The sequence below is a fragment of the Sciurus vulgaris genome, assembly GCF_902686455.1.
Source record: "Sciurus vulgaris genome assembly, chromosome: 16".
Classification (NCBI taxonomy): Eukaryota; Metazoa; Chordata; class Mammalia; order Rodentia; family Sciuridae; genus Sciurus; species Sciurus vulgaris.
The window spans coordinates 32077927-32100767 of record NC_136477.1 but is presented as its reverse complement, the minus strand read 5'-3'; the positions used below and the strand labels follow the sequence as shown (position 1 = coordinate 32100767).

The 22841-nt window shown below is 38.3% G+C and overlaps 1 protein-coding gene across 4 annotated transcripts in view; it reads left to right on the top strand.

Annotated features, from left to right (window-relative positions):
- Positions 1-5152: 5152 nt before the first annotated feature.
- The window catches only part of CNOT10 (CCR4-NOT transcription complex subunit 10), a 71253-nt gene continuing 53564 nt past the window's right edge, over positions 5153-22841 (top strand). For 3 of the 4 annotated variants that reach the window (XM_079113983.1, XM_079113982.1, XM_079113985.1), the window contains exons 1-5: positions 5153-5443; positions 14522-14616; positions 15378-15539; positions 18866-19016; positions 22671-22813. In XM_079113983.1, the coding sequence (XP_078970109.1) occupies positions 5422-5443; positions 14522-14616; positions 15378-15539; positions 18866-19016; positions 22671-22813 (573 nt within the window). In that variant the 5' untranslated portion in view covers positions 5153-5421. Of the gene's footprint in view, positions 5444-11397; positions 11686-14521; positions 14617-15377; positions 15540-18865; positions 19017-22670; positions 22814-22841 lie in introns of those variants that run through there. The other variant, XM_079113984.1, reaches the window with a different exon arrangement.

Here is a 22841-nt window from a genome sequence, read left to right as displayed (position 1 = left end):
GTTCTTTAGGTAATAGTATTACATCAAGTTTAATTTCCTTTTAATGACTGTACTTTGGTTATGGAAGACGCAGTTGGGTGAAAGCATATGGCAACTGTTTGAACTATTTTTGCAGCTTTTCTTTAAATCTGAAGTTAGTTAAAAATAAAAAGTTTTTTTTAAGGTGTGGTTCTATAAATGTCAGTGGATGATTTGGTATTAAAAAAATGAACAGTATAGCATGGTGTGAGTACTTTACTATAGCCAATAGTCGTTACATATATTTTTATGCTTTTTTAAAGTTTTAAAGTTGTTGTTTTTTTTTTTAATACTGGAGTTGAATTCAAGGGGCCCTTGATCACTGAGCTACATCCCTAGTTCATTTTATTTTATTTTTTTAATTTTGAAACACTGTCTTGCTAAATTACTGAGTCTGACCTTGAAATTGTGATCCTCCTGCATCAGCCTCCAAGAGGCTGGGATTACAGGTGTGCACCACCCCACCAAGTTTAAAGTATCATTTTATGTTCTAGTAAGAATACGTATTCTGGCCAGGAGTGGTGGTACCCACCTGTAATTTCAGCGACTCAGAATGCTGAGGCAGGAAGGTCAACCTGTGATCAAGTTCAAGGCCAGCCTAGGCAATTTAGCAAGACCCTGTCTCAAAACAAAAGAAAAAAAAAAAAAAATAGGAAGGGCTGGGGATGTAGCTTAGAGGTAGAGCACACCTGTGTTCAATCACCAGTGCCATAAACAAACAAAATAACTTTGGATTCCCACAATAAGGAACGGAAGAAGGTAGTAAAAACTACTGAACTACTGTCAATATCCCAGGGTGACCAGGGGCATGTAGGTTTCTACCCTGAGGAGCAACAGTAGAGGCTTAACCAAGGGAGATTCTAGCTCAGAAATAGAAGCTTGGTTTAATATTCAGAAAGCAATTATTATAATTCATTATATCAGTAGAGAAAAAAATAATCATTTGGAAAGCCAGAAAAATTTAACAAAAACCTAACACCTTTTTAATTTTTTTAAAAAGCCACTCAACAAAGTAAGAATTAAAGGGAACTTCCTCAATCTGATATCACTCACCCAGGGTTCAATCCCAGTACCACAAAAATAACAAGAAAAGAAAGAAAGAAAAAAAGAAAAAAGGAAGAAAGGAAGGAAGGGAGGGAGGAAGCAAGGGAGGGAGGGAGGTAGGGAGGAAGGAAGGAAAAGAAAAGAAAAACAAAAAGAAGCACTTACAAAAAACCCATAGCTATCATTATATTTAGTAGTGAAAGACTGGATACTTCCCTAAGTTCAGAAACAAGACAAGAATGTCCATTCTCACTGCTTATGCTCAACATTGTACTGGAAATTCTAGCCAAAAAATTTAGCCCAGAAGTGCAGTGGCACACACATGTGATCTCAGGGACTCAGGCAGCAGAGCCAGGAGGATCACAAGTTCAAGGTCAGCTTCAGCAACTTAGTGAACCCCTTGACATCTTGATGAGGTCCTAAAAAAAAAAATTAAAAAAAAAAAAACCTAAATAAATTGAAAATCATCCCATGTTCAAAGCAAATAAAACAATAAAACATATTCAATATACAAAAAGCCATGGTTCATAATAATTTTTTAGAAAGGGAATAATCCTGGGGATTGCTGGGATGTCAACTCGTTCCTCTGAAAATTGATAATTACAGGAAAAGAATTAAACATTCATCCTGTTAAGGTTGAATCCATTCATAATGTTAAGGCTATAAACATTAAACATTTATAACCTTCTGTTATAAAGTAAATTTCAGCATACCTGAATAATAGCCCTGAAGATAAGGAAAAGTTCTCTAGTACAGAGGAGTGCTAGTTAGGGCTGGGAATAAGGTGAATCAGGGGGATGCCTAGGATATAGAATTTAAGGAGGCTTCACTTAACCTTGATTCTAGTTAAACAATGCTGACTTGTCCAATTTGGAAAATCATTTCAGTCATTAGTGAAAAAATGGGTTCAGAGAATATGCTTAATGCTTTTAAAACCACAAGCATTAAAGGACAGAGGGTGTATCTCAGTTGTAGTGTTTGCAAACACTACAACATGCATGAAGCCCTGCTTTTGATCTCCCCGTACCACAAAAATAATAGGAATTTTTAAAATAAATCACAACATGAAAGAGCAACAGAAAGTATACAAAATCAGGTCATCACTACTTGAACACAAAAATCAATCTTAAAATCACAAAAAGTAAGACAATTAACACAATATGCTTTCTGGTAAGGATGTAGAAAGCATATAACACCATGAACAAGGAATTCTCAGGAAAAATATTTTTTAATAATCATCAGAGCCTTTAGAACTGACTTCTTGTACAAAGGAAATATTGAGCATAAAAGATTTGGTCCACAAGGAACCAATAAAACCAATCTCAAAGGAGGGATGTTATAGTCGACTCCAATTTCATCAACAAGTTGATGCAGGAAAAAAATTAAGTTAGGAGGTACTGTTCTAGATTAAGAGGAACATAAAACTTAAACACAAAGATAAGACCAAGTTAAATAAATCACTCTTGTTTGATCCTGATTCTAAATTATAAAGAGATTTTTAAAAAATATGTAGTAGAAGAAATGTGAGTATGGTTGGGGTATTGAATAATACTAAGACATTATTTTGAATTTTGTTAGATGAGATAATGGCATTGTGGTTATGCAAGAAACTATTTGCATATTTCTTTTTCAGTTGCATACTGAAGTGTTCAGAGGTGATGTGATATGATGTCTGAGATTTACTGTAAAATACTCAAGTCACAAACATAAAAAAGGGAAGGGGTTAGATGAAACTAATATATGGCAAATTGAAACTGGGGGAGTGGACACATGGGATTTGTTATATTTTTTGCTTTTGTGAGAGAAGGGTGAAGTGGCAGTAAGAATGGAAGGGTCTATCATATCAAAGAAGCAAAATCTACAGACTTTAGTTTGTCACTTGAACCAGATAGGGAAATGAGGAATTGAGAGACATTGTTTTAGTTATCTATTGCTAAAAAAAGCACTCCAAAACGTGGTGTTTTTAAAAAGATCATGGATGTCTGCATGGAAAAGAATGAAGACCCTAAATGAAATATATTGCATGAGCTGGGTGTGGTGGCACATGCCTATAATCCCAGTGGTTTGGGAGGCTAAGGCAGGAGGAGCAAGAGTTCAAAGCCAGTCTCAGCAATTTAGCTAGGCACCAAGCAATTCAGCGAGACCCTGTCTCTAAACAAGATACAAAAAGAGCTAAGCATGTGGCTCAGTGGTTAAGCACCCCTGAGTTCAATCTTTGGTACAAAAAAAAAAAAATATATATATATATATATATAAATATATATGATTATATTATGATTATTTACATTGTTTAAAAGTAGGTAAAATTAGGGGTGTAGTTCAGCAGTAAAGTACTTGCTTGCTTTGATGCACAAGGCCAGGGTTTGATCCCCAGCACTGCAAATAAATACATAAATAAATCCATGAGACTATACTGATATAAACCTGAGACTGAGCAAATTACTACATAAGGAGAGAAGAGGCAAATCTTCCCAGAAGAAAATTTATTTACCTATTCCCCACTGCAGGAGGCAGCACTCTACATCTTCCTTCCTGTCCTGAGTGTGGCTGCACTTATCAATATTTACTTCCAAAGATTAGTGTGGAAGGGTAAGGGGTAGTAAGTTTACAATGAAACCTAGTAAACAGCTCAAAGAGATGATCAAGGCTAAACACAATCAGTGATTAGCCATTTTAATAGCATATACCCTTGATTAGATGTGATGAGAATGGCCAGTTACTTCTGAAGACTTTCTTAAACCACATGACCTCAGTCTAACTGTTATGGGGCCCTGCTTAAGAACAAACCGATCACTACTAAGAAGTCCAAACTTGAGAGTCTTTATTAAGCCGGCCGGCTGACTGTCTCACACAATGCCCCCAAAAATGGCTATTGGGAGAACAGCCCTGACCATAGGGTTGTAGGAGTTTTTATACCATAAATCACATCATTAATAAGTGTCTGTTGCTATGATTTGAAATTACAAACTAACATCTCGAGCTCATCGACAGAGGGGGAAGTGGGTCAAAATGACCCTTATCTAGGTACAAACTAAAGAATGGTTACTAAATCCACACAATCACTGTTCACATGGTATATTGTTTAGGAGCAAGAGGAATCATAAGAGAGCAGTTTTTCTTTACATAGGAATTGTCATTTTGAATTGCTAAACATGTCACTGCTAGGTACAGAGGCTGGGTGTTCCCATGGGAGAAGCTTATTTCCTACATAACATGGAGTCTCTGTTTAGTCATTTCCCTTATAGTCTGGCCTATAACATTCTCATGGAGCAAGATCTGTCCGCCCATCACATAATCATGAGGAAAACATTGGACAAACCCAAATTGAGATACATTCTCCAAAATATTTTACCAGTACTTTTCAAAAGTACTTTTCACAAACAAGGAAAAGAGCTAGGGATATGGCTCAGCAGTAGAGCGCCTAGCATGTGAGAGGCCCTGGGTTCCATCACCGAAGACCAGGTCGGAAACTTGAATAAATGCAATGTCAGGAACCTGGAGCAGAAAAACGACAGAAAACTGGTGAAATCTAAATGAAGTGTAGAGTTAATAGTGATGCACCACTGTTTTCTTAGATGTGACCTACATACTGTAGTAATTTAATAATTAAGACATTCACAATAGGGAAAACTAGATGCGGAGTACTCAGGAGCTCTATGAATCATCTTTACAACTTTTCTACAACTCTAAAACTTCTAACATTAAAACGGGTTTGTTTAAGGGGGAACTGCAGTAGCACCTCATAAGGTTATTGTGAGAAATTAGTGCGATAGTCCAGCCCAAGTGAAGGCTCAGAGCTTGGCACATAAACGTCAGGTGTGATTATAGTGATTTGGTGTAAAATGAAGGCCAGCAGATATGACACTTCAGTATTTCAATCAAAATAAGCAAGTGGGAGTTTGGCACGGCCGCCTACGATTCTACTTTACACACTTGCAGAGATGCGAGCCAGCGCGCGCACGTCATGCCGGCTCGCGCGCCCGTGCCGCCGGGGGCGGGGCGAGGAAGGAACGCCGGCGTGGGGCGGGGCCATCCGCAGTTCCCACGCTGGCGTTGCAGGCGCGGTTGGACGCGGTCCCCGGAAGTACTGTGTACCCGGACGCCGTAGGGCGGAAGCTGTGGATGGCGGGAGGCTGTGGCATTGCCAGGGCGGAGACGCTGTTGCTGTTGCTAGACAACGCGAACTAGTCCTCGTCACTTCCTCAGCCCGCCGTCTGCCCACTCCCCAGGCCGGAACAAGGGGGCCCGGAACTGCGGTGGGCTCAGAGTTGACCTCGGAGGTCCAGGACAGCGGCCAGCCCGGCGGCGGGAGTCGGGGCCACGCCACCTGCCGGGAAGAACCCGAGCCGAGTAGGGAAGATGGCTGCAGACAAGGCTGCAGGTGAGGCGTCGGCGCCGGCTGCGGTGAGGAAGCGGGACCCGCGGGGGTGGATAGACCCTGCGCGCGGAGTCCGCGGCACCCGGGGTGGGGACTAGCGGGTGGGGATTCCAGGACGACTTCACTTTGGGGCGTGCATTTCTTTCCTCCAGCCTCTGCCTCGCGGTGGCTTATGTGAGTCTTTGGGCCCCAGGTCCAATAGTTTTCTACTCAAGCGAAGTGTGAAGCCCCTCTGACCGCCTCTGCACTGGGTGTCCAAAATTAACTCTCGCCTAAATTACTTAAATTTGTTTTGCCGCTTCAGACTTTTCGACTTCCCGATGAGAAAGGAAGACTAAGGGCTTCGTCCCGGTATACTCAGGTGCATTCGTGTCACCTGGGCTATTTCAACCACTTGAGCGATGTCCTGTAGAATTAATTTTGTGAAAACCACTATTTAGATAGGCACGATATTTCGGTGTGCTTTCTGTGCTGATACCTTCTGTTCAGGACCTGTTTTTCTCCAGTTCCTCAAGATTAATTACGTAATTTCGATTTTGCTTATGAATTTTTTTCCCCGTTCCTCGAATCTTCCCCAGTAAGGACTATAAAACTTTTCCAGCCTACTTCTGCTAAAGTCAGGCACATGTGCCCTGCAAGAAATTAATATTCTCTCTAGCATCGAAGTTTTATTGGAAGAAGTTTAAACGACAGAACTTAGAAGTGGTCACCACACTTTTTTACAGTGCCGTTTAATTTAAGAAGAGAAAAAATCTCGACGGGCGCTGCCCGCCAGTAATCCCGGTTACTTGGGAGACTAGAGCTGGAGGATTGCAAGTTTGAGGCCAGCCTCTGCAATTTAGCGAAACTCTTTCACAAAATGAAAATTAAAAACTAGCAATGTAGCTCAGTGATGGAGGGTCTGGATTCAGTCCCTCGTACTGAAAAAAAAAAAAAAGGAAGAGAGAAGAAAGAAAAGAAATCTAAATGGCTGTAGATTTTAATGGATCTTTATCTCAACAACTGACAAATGAACTTCGGTTTGAGATTCAAGTCATCTGACCCTAATACAGGAACAGATAAATAAAAACAGGGCTGGGGACCTGTCAGTGGTAGAGCATGCACAGGTACCTGAGTTCAATCCCTAGCACCACTACCACCACCCCCCCCCCCAAAAAAAAAAAAAATTAGAGCATCTCTTCATTAATCTGCTAAGAAGAAAACAAAAACTAATTAGAAAATGAGAGTAGTAGCATGTGTTATAGAATTTTAGATAGGTTGGTCAGAAAAGACCATGGAGGAGGTGATAATTGAACATAATGAAGAAGTGAGCCATATGGAATAGGGAGAGGTAAATGGGGAGGAAAGTTAGAGACAGGCTTGTCAGAGACTGGAAGAGGGAATCAACATCCTCCTTTTTAATTTCTGTTCCCCAAGTTTACCATTCCTACATGCCCATCCCGTTGCACTTATTTGTTCAGACTCATCCTTTTAGACCCACAACTCATCCATTTTTCAAGTCCTCCTCAGTCAAAAAGCCTTCTACTGCTGCATTCATTCACAAATCTTGAGTGCAGGCCTTACATGCTGCTTCCTCTTTGAGTTCCTGAGGTCAGTGTCCTTGTCATGGAGGGTCTTGTGTGTTTGTTCTCCATTAGGTAACAAAAGGGGGCCATGAAAGGATTTAAGAAGGTAAGTGACCAAGGGACTGAAAACAGTATAGAGCATTTGACTAGCATGTGTGAGGCTCTGAGTCTGAGTCTCAGCACCACAAAAATTTTTTAAAAAGTAAGCAAAAGGTAAGTGACTGGATCACACTGTGTATAGTAGATGATGAATTTAAGTAAAGCAACACTGAAAATGCCAGGACCACCTGAGACCAGCTGATATTGTGATGACATTGTATTCAGTCTGCTTTGCTAGCCACTACTTTAGACACTGGGCAAGAAACAAGACAAAGTCTATATCTTTTTTTTTTGCTTATCTCTTTTATTTATTAATTTTTTTATCAGACTGCATTTTGATTCATTGTACACAAATGGGGTGCAACTTTTCATTTCCATGGTTGTACACAATGTAGATTCACACCATTCACGTAATCATACATGTACACAGGGTGATAATATGTCTCGGTGTACTATCTTTCCTTCCCCTATCCCCTCCCGTGCCATTTCCCTGTACACAATCCATAGTTCCTCCATTCTTCTCTTGCCCCCCCCATTATGTATCATCATTTGCTTATCAAAGAAAACATTCGGCCTTTGGTTTTTTGGGCTTGGCCTATTTCACTTAGCATGATATTCTCAAACTCCATCCATTTTCCAGCAAATGCCATAATTTTATTCTTCTTTATGGCTAATATTCCTTTGTGTATATATACCACAGTTTCTTTATCCATTCATCAACTGAAGGGTATCTAGGTTGGTTCCACAATCAAGCTATTGTGAATTGAGCTGCTATGAACATTGATGTGGCTACATCACTGTAGTGTGCTGATTTTAAGTCCTTTGGGTATAAACCGAGGAGTGGGATAGCTGGGTCAAATGGTGGTTCCATTCCAAGATTTCTGAGGAATCTCCATACTGCTCCAGAGAGGCTGCAGCAATCTGCAACTCCACCAGCAATGTATGAGTGTGCCTTTTTCACCACATCCATGCCAACACTTACTGCTTGTGTTCTTGATAATAGCTATTCTGAGTTAGATGAAATCTTAGGGTGATTTTTAATTTGCATTTTTCTAATTACTAGAGATGATGAGCACTTTTTCATGTATTTGTTGATCACCTGTATATCTTCATTCTGTGAAGTGTCTGTTCTTTATAAATTTTGGAGATTATTACTGTCTGAAATGCGTGTGGAAAAGATTCTTTCCCACTCTGTAGGCTCTCTTTTCACATTATTGATTGTTCCCTTTGCTGAGAAAAAACTTTTTAGTTTGAATCTATCCTGTTTATTTATTCTTGCCTTTATTTCTTGTGCTCTGGGGGTCTTATTAAGGAAGTCTGGTCCTAAGCCAACATGCTGAAGATTTGGGCCTGCTTTTTCTTCTATTTGTGCAGGATCTCAGGTCTAATTCCTAGATCCTTGATCCATTTTGAGTTGAATTTTGTACAGGGTGAGAGATAGGGGTTTAATTTCATTTTACCACATATGGATTTCCAGTTTTGCTGGCACCATTTGTTGAACAGGCTATCTTTTCTTCATTGTATGTTTTTGGCACCTTTAAGACAGTCTGTATTTAATGGAGCTTATTATGTAGTATGAGAGAGAGAAAAACAAGGAAGCAAAATTTAAAAAATATGATTTCCAGTTGTGATACTCTGAAGAAAAGGAAAATGAATGTTATGATTCAGATCTTGTTTGAGCATGTCCCTCAAGGGTTTATGTGTTCAGGAAGCTTGGTCCTCAAATTAGTTATACTAAGAGGTGGTTGAGGGGACAGGGATATAGCTCAGTAGTAGAGTGTGTGCCTAGCATGCATGAGATGCTGGGTTCAATCCCCAGCACACACAAACAAATAAATGTGACGGAATCTTTGAGAAGTGGAACCTAATAGGTGATTAGATTATTGGAGTGTGCTGCCATTGGAAATGATTTAAGGTTGTTCCCATAGGGCCTTGGCAATTCTTGTGAAAACAAGTTATGAAAGACCAAACCTGAGCCCTCCCTACCCTCTGACTCCCTGTCTAACCTTGTGATCTCTCCCTCATACATGTATTCTTGCCATGATACCATCCATCATATGACACAGTTAAGGGGCCCTCACCAGTGACTGAAAAATGTGGCTGCCCAAATTTAGACTTTTAGTCTCCAAAACTGATTTAATTAAACCTCATTTCTTTACAAAGTACCCAGCCTCAAATATTTTGTTATGGCAATGGAAAATGGGCTAATTAAATAAGAAGATAAAAGACAAATGAGGGCAAGGACCTTGTTTTTTAGATGGATTGGTTAGAGAAGAGCTCTCTTAGAGGTGACATTTGAAGAGAGACTGTAAAGATAAAGAACTATGTGGGGAAAGAATGATACAGGTAGAAGGAGCAAGAAACAGACAACACTTCTGGCTGTAAAATATTTTAAAGAACAGCAACAAGATCCCTTGAATATAAGCTCCCTGAGCTGCTTTCCCATGTGTAGGATGAGAATAATAATAATGTCTACCTTACAGAACTGGTAAAAGATTAAATAAGATAATTTCAGGCACTGATGTTTTTAAATGCTGGCTAACATTACTTTAGGGTCATGGTAGGATGGAGAGAGGCAGATGTAGGAAATGTTTAGAGTAAAATTATCAGACTTTGGTGACTGGGGGGGGGTATAAGAAGATGAACAGAAAGTGGAGCTCCTTGGGAAGGGGTCTTAGGTGAGCAACTCAGCTTCTTCATTTGTGAAATAGGAATCCTAATACCCTTAACTTATTTACCTCAGAGGATTGTAGCTTTTGAGGATCAAATGATGAAAGGTGTGTATTTTTGCACACATCCTCTTGGAGGCAGAATCCCTTTTTTTGGGTGGGGGGGTGTGCAAGCCCAGAGTACCGAAAGTAAGGGAGAGAAGTAAGGCAAAGGGTGATGCAGGTCGCTTGTATGTGGTACTTTTCTGTAAGTTTTTTTCAGGAGAAACTTGAGAGTAATACATAGGAGACAGAAAGGAGAGATGATTTATCTATCCAGCTTCCTCCCATTTCTTTTTCTCATTTAGTTAAAACCTACCCTAGAAGGAACTAATTCACTTTTTCTGGGTTGTATGATTTCTCAGCAAATCCCATACCCAGAGTTGTATCTCAACGAAAGACAACGATTTAAAGAGGCAGTATAAGGTTCACATGTTTGTGTTCCTGTATGACATAGAAGAGTGGTGTGAAACCTGTGTCATTTTTGACTAACGAAATACTAACAAACTTTTAGGTTGACTTGTTTGACCTTATCTTTATGGTTATTTGAAAGGAGGAAGTAACTGGAGCTGGGTCACAAAATTCTAGGTTTGAAGTTGCCAAAGAATTTGGACTTTTAGACTGGCTTAAAAAGGAAAGATTGGGGCTGTAGAAGATAGTTTCTTCGGTTGTGTGTTATTTCTCTGGGCTGCATAGAAGTCAGCCATTTATATGTGGGGTTTTTGTTGTTTTTTGGGTACTGGGATTGAACTTGGGAGCACTCGAACACTGAGACACATCCCCAGCCCTATTTTGTATTTTATTTAGAGATAGGATCTCACCGAGTTGCTGCTTAGAGCCTCGCTTTTGCTGAGGCTGACTTTGAACTCGATCCTTCTGCCTCGGCCTCCCAAGCCACTGGGATTACAGGTGTGCACTACCATGCCCGACTATATGTGGGGTTTTTTTTTTTTTTTTTTTTTTTTTTCAGTGCTGGGGATTAAACCCAGGGCCTTGTGCTTGCGAAGCAAGCACTCTACCAACTGAGCTATCTCCCCAGCCCTATATGTGGGGTTTTGATAAGTCAGCTTTCTTCTTCTGATGATAGAGACCACATGTGAACCAGGCATGGTTTCACACACTTGCCATCCTAGCTACTGAGGTAGGAGGACTGCAAGTTTGAGGCCAGCCGGGCAACTTAGCAAGACCCTGTCACAAAATTTTTAAAAAAGGACTGGGGACACAACTCAGTTGTAAAACACCCCTGGGTTCAATCACCAGTACAAAAAAAAAAAGAAAAAGAAAAAGAAAAGAAAGAAACCACATGTGAGATATCTTAAACTCAGCTATTTGTGGACTTTAGTGAGCCTGAATTATTTTCATTATTATTTTGGAAAAGAATCCTTGTTAAAAACTTTGCTACACATAGAAATTTTGTGACAACAGCAGTTGATTGCTTAGGTCTTTTCACTTTTTTTTTTTTTTTTTTTTTTTTGGAAAATCTTCGACATTATTGGGGCTATAGTTTGAATGCATAGCTTGTAGTCATCCTCCAATCATATTTGATTTGTTAACATTCTGTATTGGAATGTATCTGGGCTTTCAGTTAACTGACTTTTACAGTTTTGAAAAAGTGGTACATTTCTCATCTACTTTGTTGAAACCTAGAGGCTGCTAACTCTTTGGTTAGAAATGAAGTCTATTGGCTTAAAGAGTGTCAAGGTTTGTGGGTCAAAGAGCTCTGCACACCTAGAAGGTCAACCATGTTTGTTAAGCCAGAGTAGAAGGAAAGTCAAGCTTATGGATGAACGATCATATACACTTTCAATCGGCAATGGAGACTACTTTTGGACAAATAAAGATACACTGTGGAATTATGTGCAGACTCTATCTGGTAAGAAGTCAGCTGTTCGAAATAGTGAATGTTTTTAAAACATTTGAAAAACTGATCACAATACCCATTTTTTTTTATAGAAACCTTGAAAAGTATACAAACATAATAAGGAAAAAATGGTAATCTCACTGAAGTGTATTTTTTAAATGTTATCCTGAAATAAAAGAATGTAGGTAAAATAATTATTAGTTAACATGTAAAAGGTTATTTATCGAGCTTAGTTCTCTGAAAAGTAAGTAAAAATGGGATTTGTAGGGTCTCTTGTCAACCTTAAAGTCCAGCTTGTTTATCTTGAAATTGGCTTCTCTCTTTACTTGGAGAATTTTAGGAGATTCTTAACCTTTCCTAGGGGATAATGACAGTTGTGGCTACTTGTGCCACTCCACTTTAAGTAGAAACCTAAAATCTTCAATTCCTTGACAAATTATTGGGTGTATTTCCCTTTGATCTCTATTTCTAAGTCTCTCTAATAATTGGGACCAGAAATCCCATTAAAGAATGATGTCTAGGGGCTGGGGAGATAGCTCAGTCGGTAGAGTGATTGCCTTGCAAGCACAAGGCCCTGGGTTCGATCCCCAGCACCCAAAAAAAAAAAAAAAAAGAATGTTGTCTAATCTGGAGAGCGTATATTTTAGAAGATGGTATGGAGATAACTGAATGGCCATCCAAGAATTTTGTGCATTTAGTTTCCATTTATTACCCTTCCTTATGGGGAAAATCACTTTTTTGTGGGGTCCCGGGAATTGAGCCCATGGCTTTGTGTATTCTTGTGCATTCTATGCAAGAACTCTTAACACTGAGTTATACCCAAGCCCCAGAATACCTTTTAAATTATTACTATTATTGGTGCATTTTAAGCATACATAATAGTTGGATTTGTGGTTACTTATTCATATATGCACATAACAAAATTTTGTCATTTTTATTTTCCTGTTTGTTCCCTTTACTTACCCTTACCCTTCTCCTTTCCCCCAGACCCTTCCCTCTACTGATCTCTCTTCTATTTTCATAAAATCTCCCTCCACCTCTTTTTTTTCCCCCTTCTCTAGCTTCCACATAATGAGAGAAAACATACAACCCTTCCCTTTCTGAGTCTGTCTTATTTCACTTAACGTAATACTCTCAGGTTCCATCCTGCAGATGACATAATTTCATTATTTATGCTGGATGTAGTGACTAGTGGTAATTACATAAAACTCCCAAGTAGTGGCATACTGTTAAATGTCTGATGTTTATGATTACTACCAGCAACAAACTAAATGTCTACCTTCTCCTGGGACAGATAGACAAAAAATCTAAATCTCACTAGATTTCTGGTGAAGGGGATTTTGTATTAATAGAAACAAACACCAAAAGATAATTCATTTTGGGCTGGGGATATAGCTCAGTGGGTAGAGTGCTTGCCTTGCAAGCAGTAAGGCCCCAGGTTCAATCCCCAGCACCGCAAAAAAAAAAAAAAAAAAAAAAAAAAAGATGATTCATTTCCTGAATATAAGCTTGATTCACTTTTTTTTTTTTTTTTTTTTTTTTTGGTGGTGGTACTGGGGATTAAAGCCAGGGTGTAGCACTGCACTAGTTGAATGTTCTACCAGTTAGCTACACCCCAAGGCCCTGCATGGTTTTTTTTGTTGTTGTTGTTGTTTGTTTTTTGGTACCAGGGATTGTTGAACCCAGGGGCACTTTACCACTGAGCCACTTCCCCCACCGCTGGCTTTGAACTTGCAGTCCTCCTGCCTCAGCCTTCCGGATGCTGTGATTATAGGAATGCACCACCGTGGCCAGCCCAGCTTAACTTTTTTTGACTCTTTGATGTATCAGATACATATTTAATAACTGTAGATAAAGTTAATTGGGAATACTTATTATTTATTTAATTTTGGTGGTGATTAGTACTGGGGATTGAACCAGTACTAGCCAGACAAGCACCACTGAGTTATTAATCCCTTGCCCTGTTTATCTTTTATTTTGAGAGAGGGTTTCACTAAATTGCCCAGGCTGGTCTCCAACCTGTGATCCTCCTTCCTTAGCCTTCCAAGTAGACCAAAATTACAGAAGTGTGCCACCATGCACAGTTCAGAATCATTGATCTTTAATCAGGACACATATAGACACTTAATTGAGTTAAGAAAGTTGTTAATCATTGACTTAGATTTCTAAGCCTGGGGAAGCATTCTTTGGAAATTAACTGTGAGCACTTACCTGTATCGTTTTCTACTTGTTAAATGTTACTGCTTCCCACTTTGATTATAAATCATCTGAAGGCATTGTGAGTGTATTTGTAATTTCCTTCTGTCTCCAGGACCTGTCATAGTTTCTTCAATATGTCAGGTTCCTGATCATTGCTGGGTGACAGATCTAATATTTTTAAGGGAGCACATTCTCACCCTGAATGTCTCGGTCAGTAGCTTGTAGTCCTTACCTCAGTAGGCATGCACGTTTTTATCGTGTTTTGCCGTTGCCGAGGTAGGCATTTCCAAGTTTTCAAGGGAGTGGCTTCACGTAACACTAATGAGCTAGTGTTGAGAGCGTTCTAACCGTGGCAACTTGATTAAGAATGAGGGGTTCGGGCTGGGGATGTAGCTCAGTTGGTAGAGTGTGTGCCTTGCAAGCACAAGGCCCTGGGTTCAATTCCTAGCACCGCAAAAAAAAAAAAAAAAAAAAAAAAAAAAAAGAATGAGGGGTTGCAGGTGTAGCTCAGTGATTATAACACATGATTAGCATGCTTGAGGCCCTGGGTTATATCCCCAGCACAAGAGAGACAAATAAGGACAAATTCATTGTACAACTTTCATTTCTAAAAAACGAAACAAAAAATATGACACTTTTGTGTTTGCAGATCAAGGACCAGAGAAACATGAAGGGGCAGGTCAGTCCTCTGGGATCACTGATCAAGAGAAGGAGTTATCCACCAGTGCTTTCCAGGCTTTCACAGTAAGAAATGGCTTCTCTCTCAATCTGCTCAAATTGACTGTCAAATATGACTTCACAGTGAATTTTTAAATTTATAATATTTTTCTGTAATAATAAGTGTAGAGAGAAGTAGCTTTAATTTTATAACATTCTAGCGCTTAACTGTGGTAAAAAGAATGAAAGTAGTTTGAGCCAAGTTTTTGTGTTTTCATAAACATGTTTTAACTCTCACTCTGTTGTAAGTCTTTTAAATTTAGGTTTGTAATTATGTTGGTCAGTCTTTTCATTCTGCTACTATGTTCAATTCTTTGTCTTGAATGTACTTTAAAGTGGAAACCCCAGAGTTTATTGTCAGAATTTTAACTTTTCTGACCTTAAATAATATGAAAGGAAACTTTATAAGTCAAAGAATTTGATAACTGGCATATTCAAAGTATATTTAATGAAATTGCAGTTTGGAATAATTGTATTACCTTTCTTGTCTAGACTTATTTAACCCTGTTACCAATATATGCACATACATACCAGTATATTTATTATAAGTACATACGTATGTTGTAGGTATAATGTATGTGTCAATGCAAGAGTTTGACTCCTAGGAAGTAAATATAGATTCTTAATTGACATGAATATTGCTTTATCTAATGACTTCAAGTAGTATATTCAGGGGGACTCTCTTTTTAAGAATTTTTAAGGTAAAGCTTAGTGAAATATATTTGGAAATGATGTTCTTAAAGCTGGTATGTAATTTTGTGTGTGTATGTGTGATTTTTTTTTTTTAGTCTGGAAATTATGATGCCTGTCTGCAACACCTTGCCTGTCTACAAGATATAAACAAAGATGATTATAAAATAATTTTGAATACAGCAGTAGCTGAGTTTTTTAAAAGTAACCAAACAACAACAGATAATTTGAGACAAACACTTAACCAGCTGAAGAATCAGGTGATACACAAATGAATTTAACTATAAGAAAGTATTGTGTTAATTTGCAAAATACAAACAGTTAAGGAAAACAAATGTGATTTCTTGTCTTATATTGCCAGCACAATTTCTAATGTATCTGAAGCATTTGTTGTTATTAATTTTATTCATATAAAATTATTCCAGGAAATTGAAGGTATGTTGTATTTTTTTCTTTTTGAGTTTTTAATTAACTTGAACAGAATAGACTAATATGCCAAATTTAAATGAACTTTGGGATTTTAAGGAAGAATTAAAGTAGAACTATATGAAGAACCTTAGCTGCTGGGGTTTTTTTGGTTTTGTTTTGTTTTGTTTTTAATGTATCTTTGGAATCTGTTTAGCTTCTATATGGGGTGTATCTTTTTATATATATATATATATATCTTGTAATAATGTCAAATTGTTTTAGCAGTTTGCATCAGGAGGTGATTTGGGCTGCAGTTGGTCAGTGTTCTGGTTATAACAGCAGTATTTATCACATCACATCACAGGGCTAGGTTTTTGATATTCAAGAGGGATGATACTGATGGTACTGATAGGATCAACTAGCCACACGTGAAGTACTGTGGCAGGGCTTTGCTAAGAACTTACATGTAATGTCTCATTTATTATTCTCAATAGCCCTGTGAAGCAGCTACTCTCTCACTCTCTACATATATATGTGTGTGTGTGTGTGTGTGTGTGTGTATACATATATATATATTTTTTAAATGGATGGGAAGATAGCTAGGTAAATTGTAAATTGTCCGATGATTATAAAGCTTTTAGGCACTAAGAGCTACATAAATGAATTCTTTTTGACTTCAAAGCTGGCGTTTTTAATTACTGCTTAATGCTATGGGGTGTCATTTTTTTGGTTTTTTGTTTTGTTTTGTTTTAGGATGTCTTAACACCCATTTGAGCTGCTGTCCTACAGTAATGAGTACTTTTATACTATACAGTATTATCCTAAAATACAGTACACTGAAATAAGTGATTCATTCAGGTTCTTCATAATTCTTTATTAGGGTCAAAGTCACTTCTAAGTCCTGTTAAAATTTTTCAACAAAGCTGAGTATGGTGTCACATACCTGTTATCCTAGCAGTTTAGGAGGCTAAGGCCAGGAGGATCACAAATTCGAGGCCAACATCAGCAATTTAGCAAGACCTTGTCTCAAAAAATAAAAGGAATTGGGGCCATAGTCCAGCGGTAGAGCGCTTGTGGTTCAATCCCCAGTTTTGGGGGCTTTTTTTTGGTTTGTTTGTTTTTTGTGTGTTTTGTTTTTCGTATCAGGGATTGAACTCGGGCACTCAACCACTGAGCCACATCCCCAGCCCTTTTTTGTATTTTTTAAGTTTAGATAGAGTCTCACTGAGTTGTTTAGCACCTTTCTAAGTTGCTGAGGCTGGCTTTGAACTCATGATCCTCCTGCCTCAGCCTCTCAAGCCTTTGGGATTATAGGCGTGCACTACTGCACCAGGCTCAATCCCCAGTTTAAAAAACAAACAGAATACTTAAATGAAAAGGAGAGTCATAACCAACATTTAGCGAATGCTTCCTTGATACCAGATTCTTTATTAAGTGCTTTTTATATCTTATTTCATACAGTCCTCATATTCAACCCTTGAGATAGGTACTTGTTATTTCATCTTTAAATATAGAGTATAAGAAGTTTAATAATTGTAATTTTGTGCATCTAGTAAGGGAGTAGCAAAATTTTAAGAGCAAGGTTTGAACCAGGCTGACTTTCTATTTCTAATCTTCATAAATTTGTACATCATCAGATTTCATTTTAGTCCAGTATTGGTACCCATGACTTCATCTGGAGTTTCAAAATCAAAGGAAAGATTATGTTTGCTGATATCATAGATAATGCACACACACAGTTTTTTTTCTACAACAGATTTGTTTGGTCTTGGGAGTACAAAGTCAACCTTGAAATTATTTTTTTAGAACAAGAAGCTCTTAGTGAGGCACGGTAACAGCACATTCCTGTAATCCCAGCTTCTCTGGAGGCTAAGACTGAGGAGGATCTCCAAATTTGAGGCCAGCCTGCGCAATTTAGAGAGATCCTATCTCAAAAAGATCTGGGGTTGTAGTCAGTGGTAGAGAAATTGCCTGGAATGCACGAGGCGCCTTGGGTTCTATCTCCAGTATAAAACACACACACAAACTCTTCTAACCATCGTGTGATGGTGTAGACTTTTTTGTCTGTTACTTTTTAAAAAATCTATTGTTTTTTCATTATGGTAATAAAACCTGAAAATATACTTCCTAACCATATGGTGTTAGACAAGATAAGACTACTGTGCTCATTTCCTTATTTAAAAAATGGAAATTATGGTATCTATGTTCTGGAGTTCTAGCAAGGATTAAGCTATAAAAACTATTTTTTGTTTGTTTGTTCGTTTGTTTGTTTTCTTTTGGTGCTGGGCATCATACCCAGGACATCGTACATGCTAGATAAATAAGCAGTCTACCACTGAGCTGTATTCTCATCCCTAAAAGATTTTAGTGTAGCAAGCCTGACACATAAGAGGTTAGCTAATTTTTTTTAAATGTTTAAATTTTATGTTTTTAGAAAATGGAATCAAATTGTGCACACTGTATATTGTTGTTATGGGAAAGGTCATTTTGAGTTTTGCCCATTCCCTATGTATCCTCTTACGACTCATGAGGCCAGAAAGTGGGAATCCCATGCAGAAGTCGTGTTGGCTGTTAATAAAGGGAAGATATCTTCAATGCCAAAGAAGCAAACCGCCTTGCCCTGTCCTGGATACTTGATAAGTTCTTATCAAAATGATTGACAGAACAGAATTTTACTCTGTTTGAAACAGATGAGTAAAATAATTTGTAGATATGAGGATAATTAAATATCAGAGGTACTGTTGATAGTACAAAATTCAAGTAAGAAATGTCATTAAGGGCTGGGGATGTGACTCAGTGGTAGGGCACTTACCTACCATGTGTGAGGTCCTGGGTTCAAACTCTGGCACCATAAGAGAAAAAGAAATATTGACCTGTGTTCCTGTTTTTTGTTGTTTTGTTTTGTTTTTGCCCTACTGGAGATGGAACCTAGAAGTGCATAACATAGGAGTGCATATATTCCCAGACCTTTTTATTTTTTGAGACAGGATCTTACTACGTTGCCCAGGCTGGTCTTAAACTTGGCCATCCTCCAGCCTCAACCTCCTGAATAGCTGGGATTATAGGCATGCCCCACTGTACCCAATCTGTGTTCCTGTTTACTCATATAAATTCTTTCACTATTGCTCTCTATTTCCTTACTGTTGTTAGAACACATTTTCCATTGGTTGTTTTATAGGTCCACTCAGCTGTTGAAGAAATGGATGGATTAGATGATGTTGAAAACAGCATGCTGTACTATAATCAAGCAGTCATTCTTTATCACCTGCGGCAGTATACAGAAGCAATATCAGTTGGTGAAAAGCTTTATCAGTTCATAGAACCTTTTGGTATGTTATCTGTCAAGTCAAATTTCCTTCTGTTCTCATACTTGTAAAATTCTCTGGTATTTTTACCTAGATAACCTAAACCAGAGAATCACATGTCATTATTTAAAGAAAAAAGAAACTGTCCATTTTTCTTAATAGTTAGAATAGATTAAAAAAATGACATTTAAATGATTCTGGGGTTGTTTTTTAGCACCCCTTTCTAGCCAGCTTTTAAATATAACTTACAGATGGTATTGGAAAATATTGGAAAGACTGACTGACTTTGCTGTTTAAACATGACCTTGGTGAACTGGATCCTTTTTTACCTTCATGCTTAATTTAAAGGAGTATTTGGAATGTTAGAGGAGAGCATAGTAATTCATTTTTGTCTATTGCTTACATTTTTGTAGGTAATCATAGATAGTATAGAACTAAGTGATCTTTTCTGTTATCTTGACTAGCTACCACTTTTGACCTCAAGTTAGAATAGTAAGAAAGGTCACAGCAAAGGAAAACAGGAGCTAATAAGCAGCATGGGGAAAGCTGGACACAGGGGGTCATAATTAGAGAGGCTGTTGATTTCCAGCTCATAAGCAGTCTGATTTCATTTGTGATTTACATTGCCTTTTTTCCTCCAGAGTTCCTTTCTTTTAAATTCATAATATAAATGGGAATTCCTAATTTTGAACATCTGATTTCTGATGTGGTTATCACAGGACAAGTGGTAGGGTGTGAAGGCACTCTTGTGGTGCTTTGAGAGGAGCTATGGGGTCTCCTTTTGCTGACAACTGGTTGAGCAGCTGGTTACTGTGACTCCAGAAGGCCATTTTGAGGGGCTTCTCTTCTTTCCCCCTATCCTGATGGCTTGGTGACTGAACAGGCAGGAAAGGAGGTCGAGTAGGAAGGATCATGTAACTAGCAACCAGTTTCTTATATGTAACTAGTAGTCAAAGTTATGGCTCACTTGTGCTTTTCTTTTTTTTCTTTTTTTTACTTGTGCTTTTCTATAAAGCTACTGTTATTTGTGCTTTGTCCAATTTCTGAAACAGTTCACAAAATTCTGTTAATCTATACTGTGACTGAAGAGAATACAGCAATCAGTAGTATGCAAATCCATCTTCTTTTTTGAAAATTTTTATAATTTTTCTGTTAGGGGCTGGGGATATGGCTCGGTTGGTAGAGTGTTTGCCTCGCAAGCACAAAGCCCTGGGTTCACATCCCCAGCACCACAAAAAACAAACAAAAAAATTTTTCTGTTATAAATTATATAAAATTGTCATAATTTTTATAATTGTTATAATCTCACTACTTCAGTTCCATTTTAAATTAAAAATTTTTTAAAAAGCTGGGCATGGTGGCATTTGCCAATCCCAGCAACTTGGCAGGTTGAGGCAGGAGAATCATGCATTCAAAGTTAGCCTCGGCAATTTATTGAGGCACTAAGCAACTCTGTGAGACCCTGTCTCTAAATAAAATATGAAAAAGGGCTGGGGGGTGTGACTCAGTGGTTTAAGTGCCCCTGGGTTCAATCCCCAGTACCAAAAAATAAAAAATTTAGAGCAGTTTTAGGTTCATAGCAAAATTGAGAGGAAAGTACAAAGATTTCTCACATGCCTTCTCCCACCCATCTGTATCCTCCTCCACTGCCAGTGTCTCTCATTGGTAAATGTACCAATAAATATGTTACAATTGATGAAGGTAGGTAGATACATCATGATCACACAAAGTCCTTAGTTTACCTTAGGGTTCACTCCTAGTGCTATACATTCTGTGGATTTGGATAAATGTATCCATTATAGTGTTACACAGCATGTTTTCACTGTTCTAAAAGTTCTGTGTATTCTGCTCATTTATCCCCCATCTCCGTACTATTGCTCATCTTTTTTACCATCTATCATCTCTAAAGTTTCACCTTTTCCAGAATGTCAAAATTGGAATTATACCTACTCAGATTCTGTTTACTTATTTATTTATTTTGCTGAGACTGGAGATTGAAACCAGGGGTATTGTACCACTGAGCTAAATCTCCAGCCCTTTTTATTTTTTATTTTGAGACAGGGTTTTGCTAAGTTACTGAGGCTAGCCTTGAACTTACAATCCTCCTATCTCAGCCTCCTTGCTGTGATTGCAAGTGTGCGCCACCACACTCTGGACCTATTCAGATTTGTTATACAGTATATTCATTGAGCACATGGCCCAATGCAGTGGGCAAGACAGCATTCTGGGATCACGGGATATTGCAATGAACAAAATTAGAAAAGTCTTTACCCTCATTAGGCATAATTTGTAATGATAGAAAAAGCAATACAATATATATGTCTGTATTGTGAGGTAGTTGAATACTGTGTAAAGTAAAGCTAAAATTGGGTAAGAGTTTAGAGATTGGGGATGTTAATTTTAGGTAAGGTAATCAGACAGTTTGTGGAATAAGTCAGTATTTGAAAAGAGATCTGAGTAAAGAAAGGTGAGTCGTGTGATTCTTGAGAGGGAAAGTATTCTAGCCAGAGGACCTAAGGTGAGTGATGGTGTTTGGCAAGAGGGCAGCAGAGAGGCCATTCTGACTGCAGCTTGGGTGAGGAGAACTGGTAGAAAATAAAGAGAAGTAGCCAGGGACACTAGTTTCACAAGAAAGTGGTGCAGGGAGTACTACTCAGGAGCAGAACAGTAAAGCATTGTAACCTTGGTAAGGTCTTACGTCAGATGTGTTGAGAAACCCTCGGAGAAGTTGATTTCAAATTTTAAATGGATTCCACTCTTGAAAAGCTTTTGAACTTTTCTGTTCTTGCTTATGGAAGTTACCTTTTAGACTTTACATTTCTTTTATAATTTTCCTTTTCTTTTTGGAAAGGAAAATAGTTTTGTGTTACACCAAGTAATTTTCCTCTCTTTCTTTTGTCCTTCCTTTGAAGATCTACCTGTCTTTTTATTTTCCTCTTGGCAGTCTGTTTTCTACTATACTGCAGTTCACACCTTGCATCCTTTGCTTCAGTAGGCAGTTATTTCTTTTTTCCATCTCTGACCAAGAGAAGAAATCTATTTCATTTAAGTCATAAAACTTTTAAGTTAAAAGAAACTTGAAAACTGGGTAGCAGTGGCGCATACCAGTAATGCCATCAATTCAGGAGGGTGAGACAGGAGGATCACAAAGTCAAGGCCAGCCTCAGCAACTTGGTGAAACTCTAACCCAAAAACTTTTAAAAAGGGCTGGGAATGTAGCTCAGTGACTGCATTCATTGCCTAGTACCAAAATAGAAAAAAAGGAACTTCAAGAGATCCTCGCTTTCATGCAGGTATTCTCCCACTTTATGGGCCAGCCAGCTGAGGTCTTAAAAAGTTAAATAACTAGCAGAGCAGGTACTGAAATTCACATCTCTTCTCACCTGAAGTAATATTCTTCATTGCATGTGCTAGTGTTCAGTGAATACTTTACCATAGAAGGTGCAGTCACTGAATCCTTGAAGTGAGAAGCCTTGAGATGCCTGATAGGATGGCATTGTTGGCATAACAAATTGCTTTCATTCATGACTATAGGTGATGTGAATTCATTTGAGTAAGGATTTAGGTTTTTACTCTTTAGAGCTTTGTATCCTGTTTTGGAGGGTGGTCTGAGATGTGTGCTTCCCTTTGAATTTCAACTTGACTTTTCCTGTTTGTTTGTTTTTTTTTCCCCACCAGAAGAAAAATTTGCCCAAGCAGTGTGTTTTTTGCTTGTAGACCTGTATATTTTAACTTACCAGGCTGAGAAAGCTTTGCATCTTCTTGCCGTCCTAGAAAAAATGATTTCACAGGGTAACAATAACAAAAATGGGAAGAATGAGGTGAGTGTTCTGAGATAATCAGACTAAA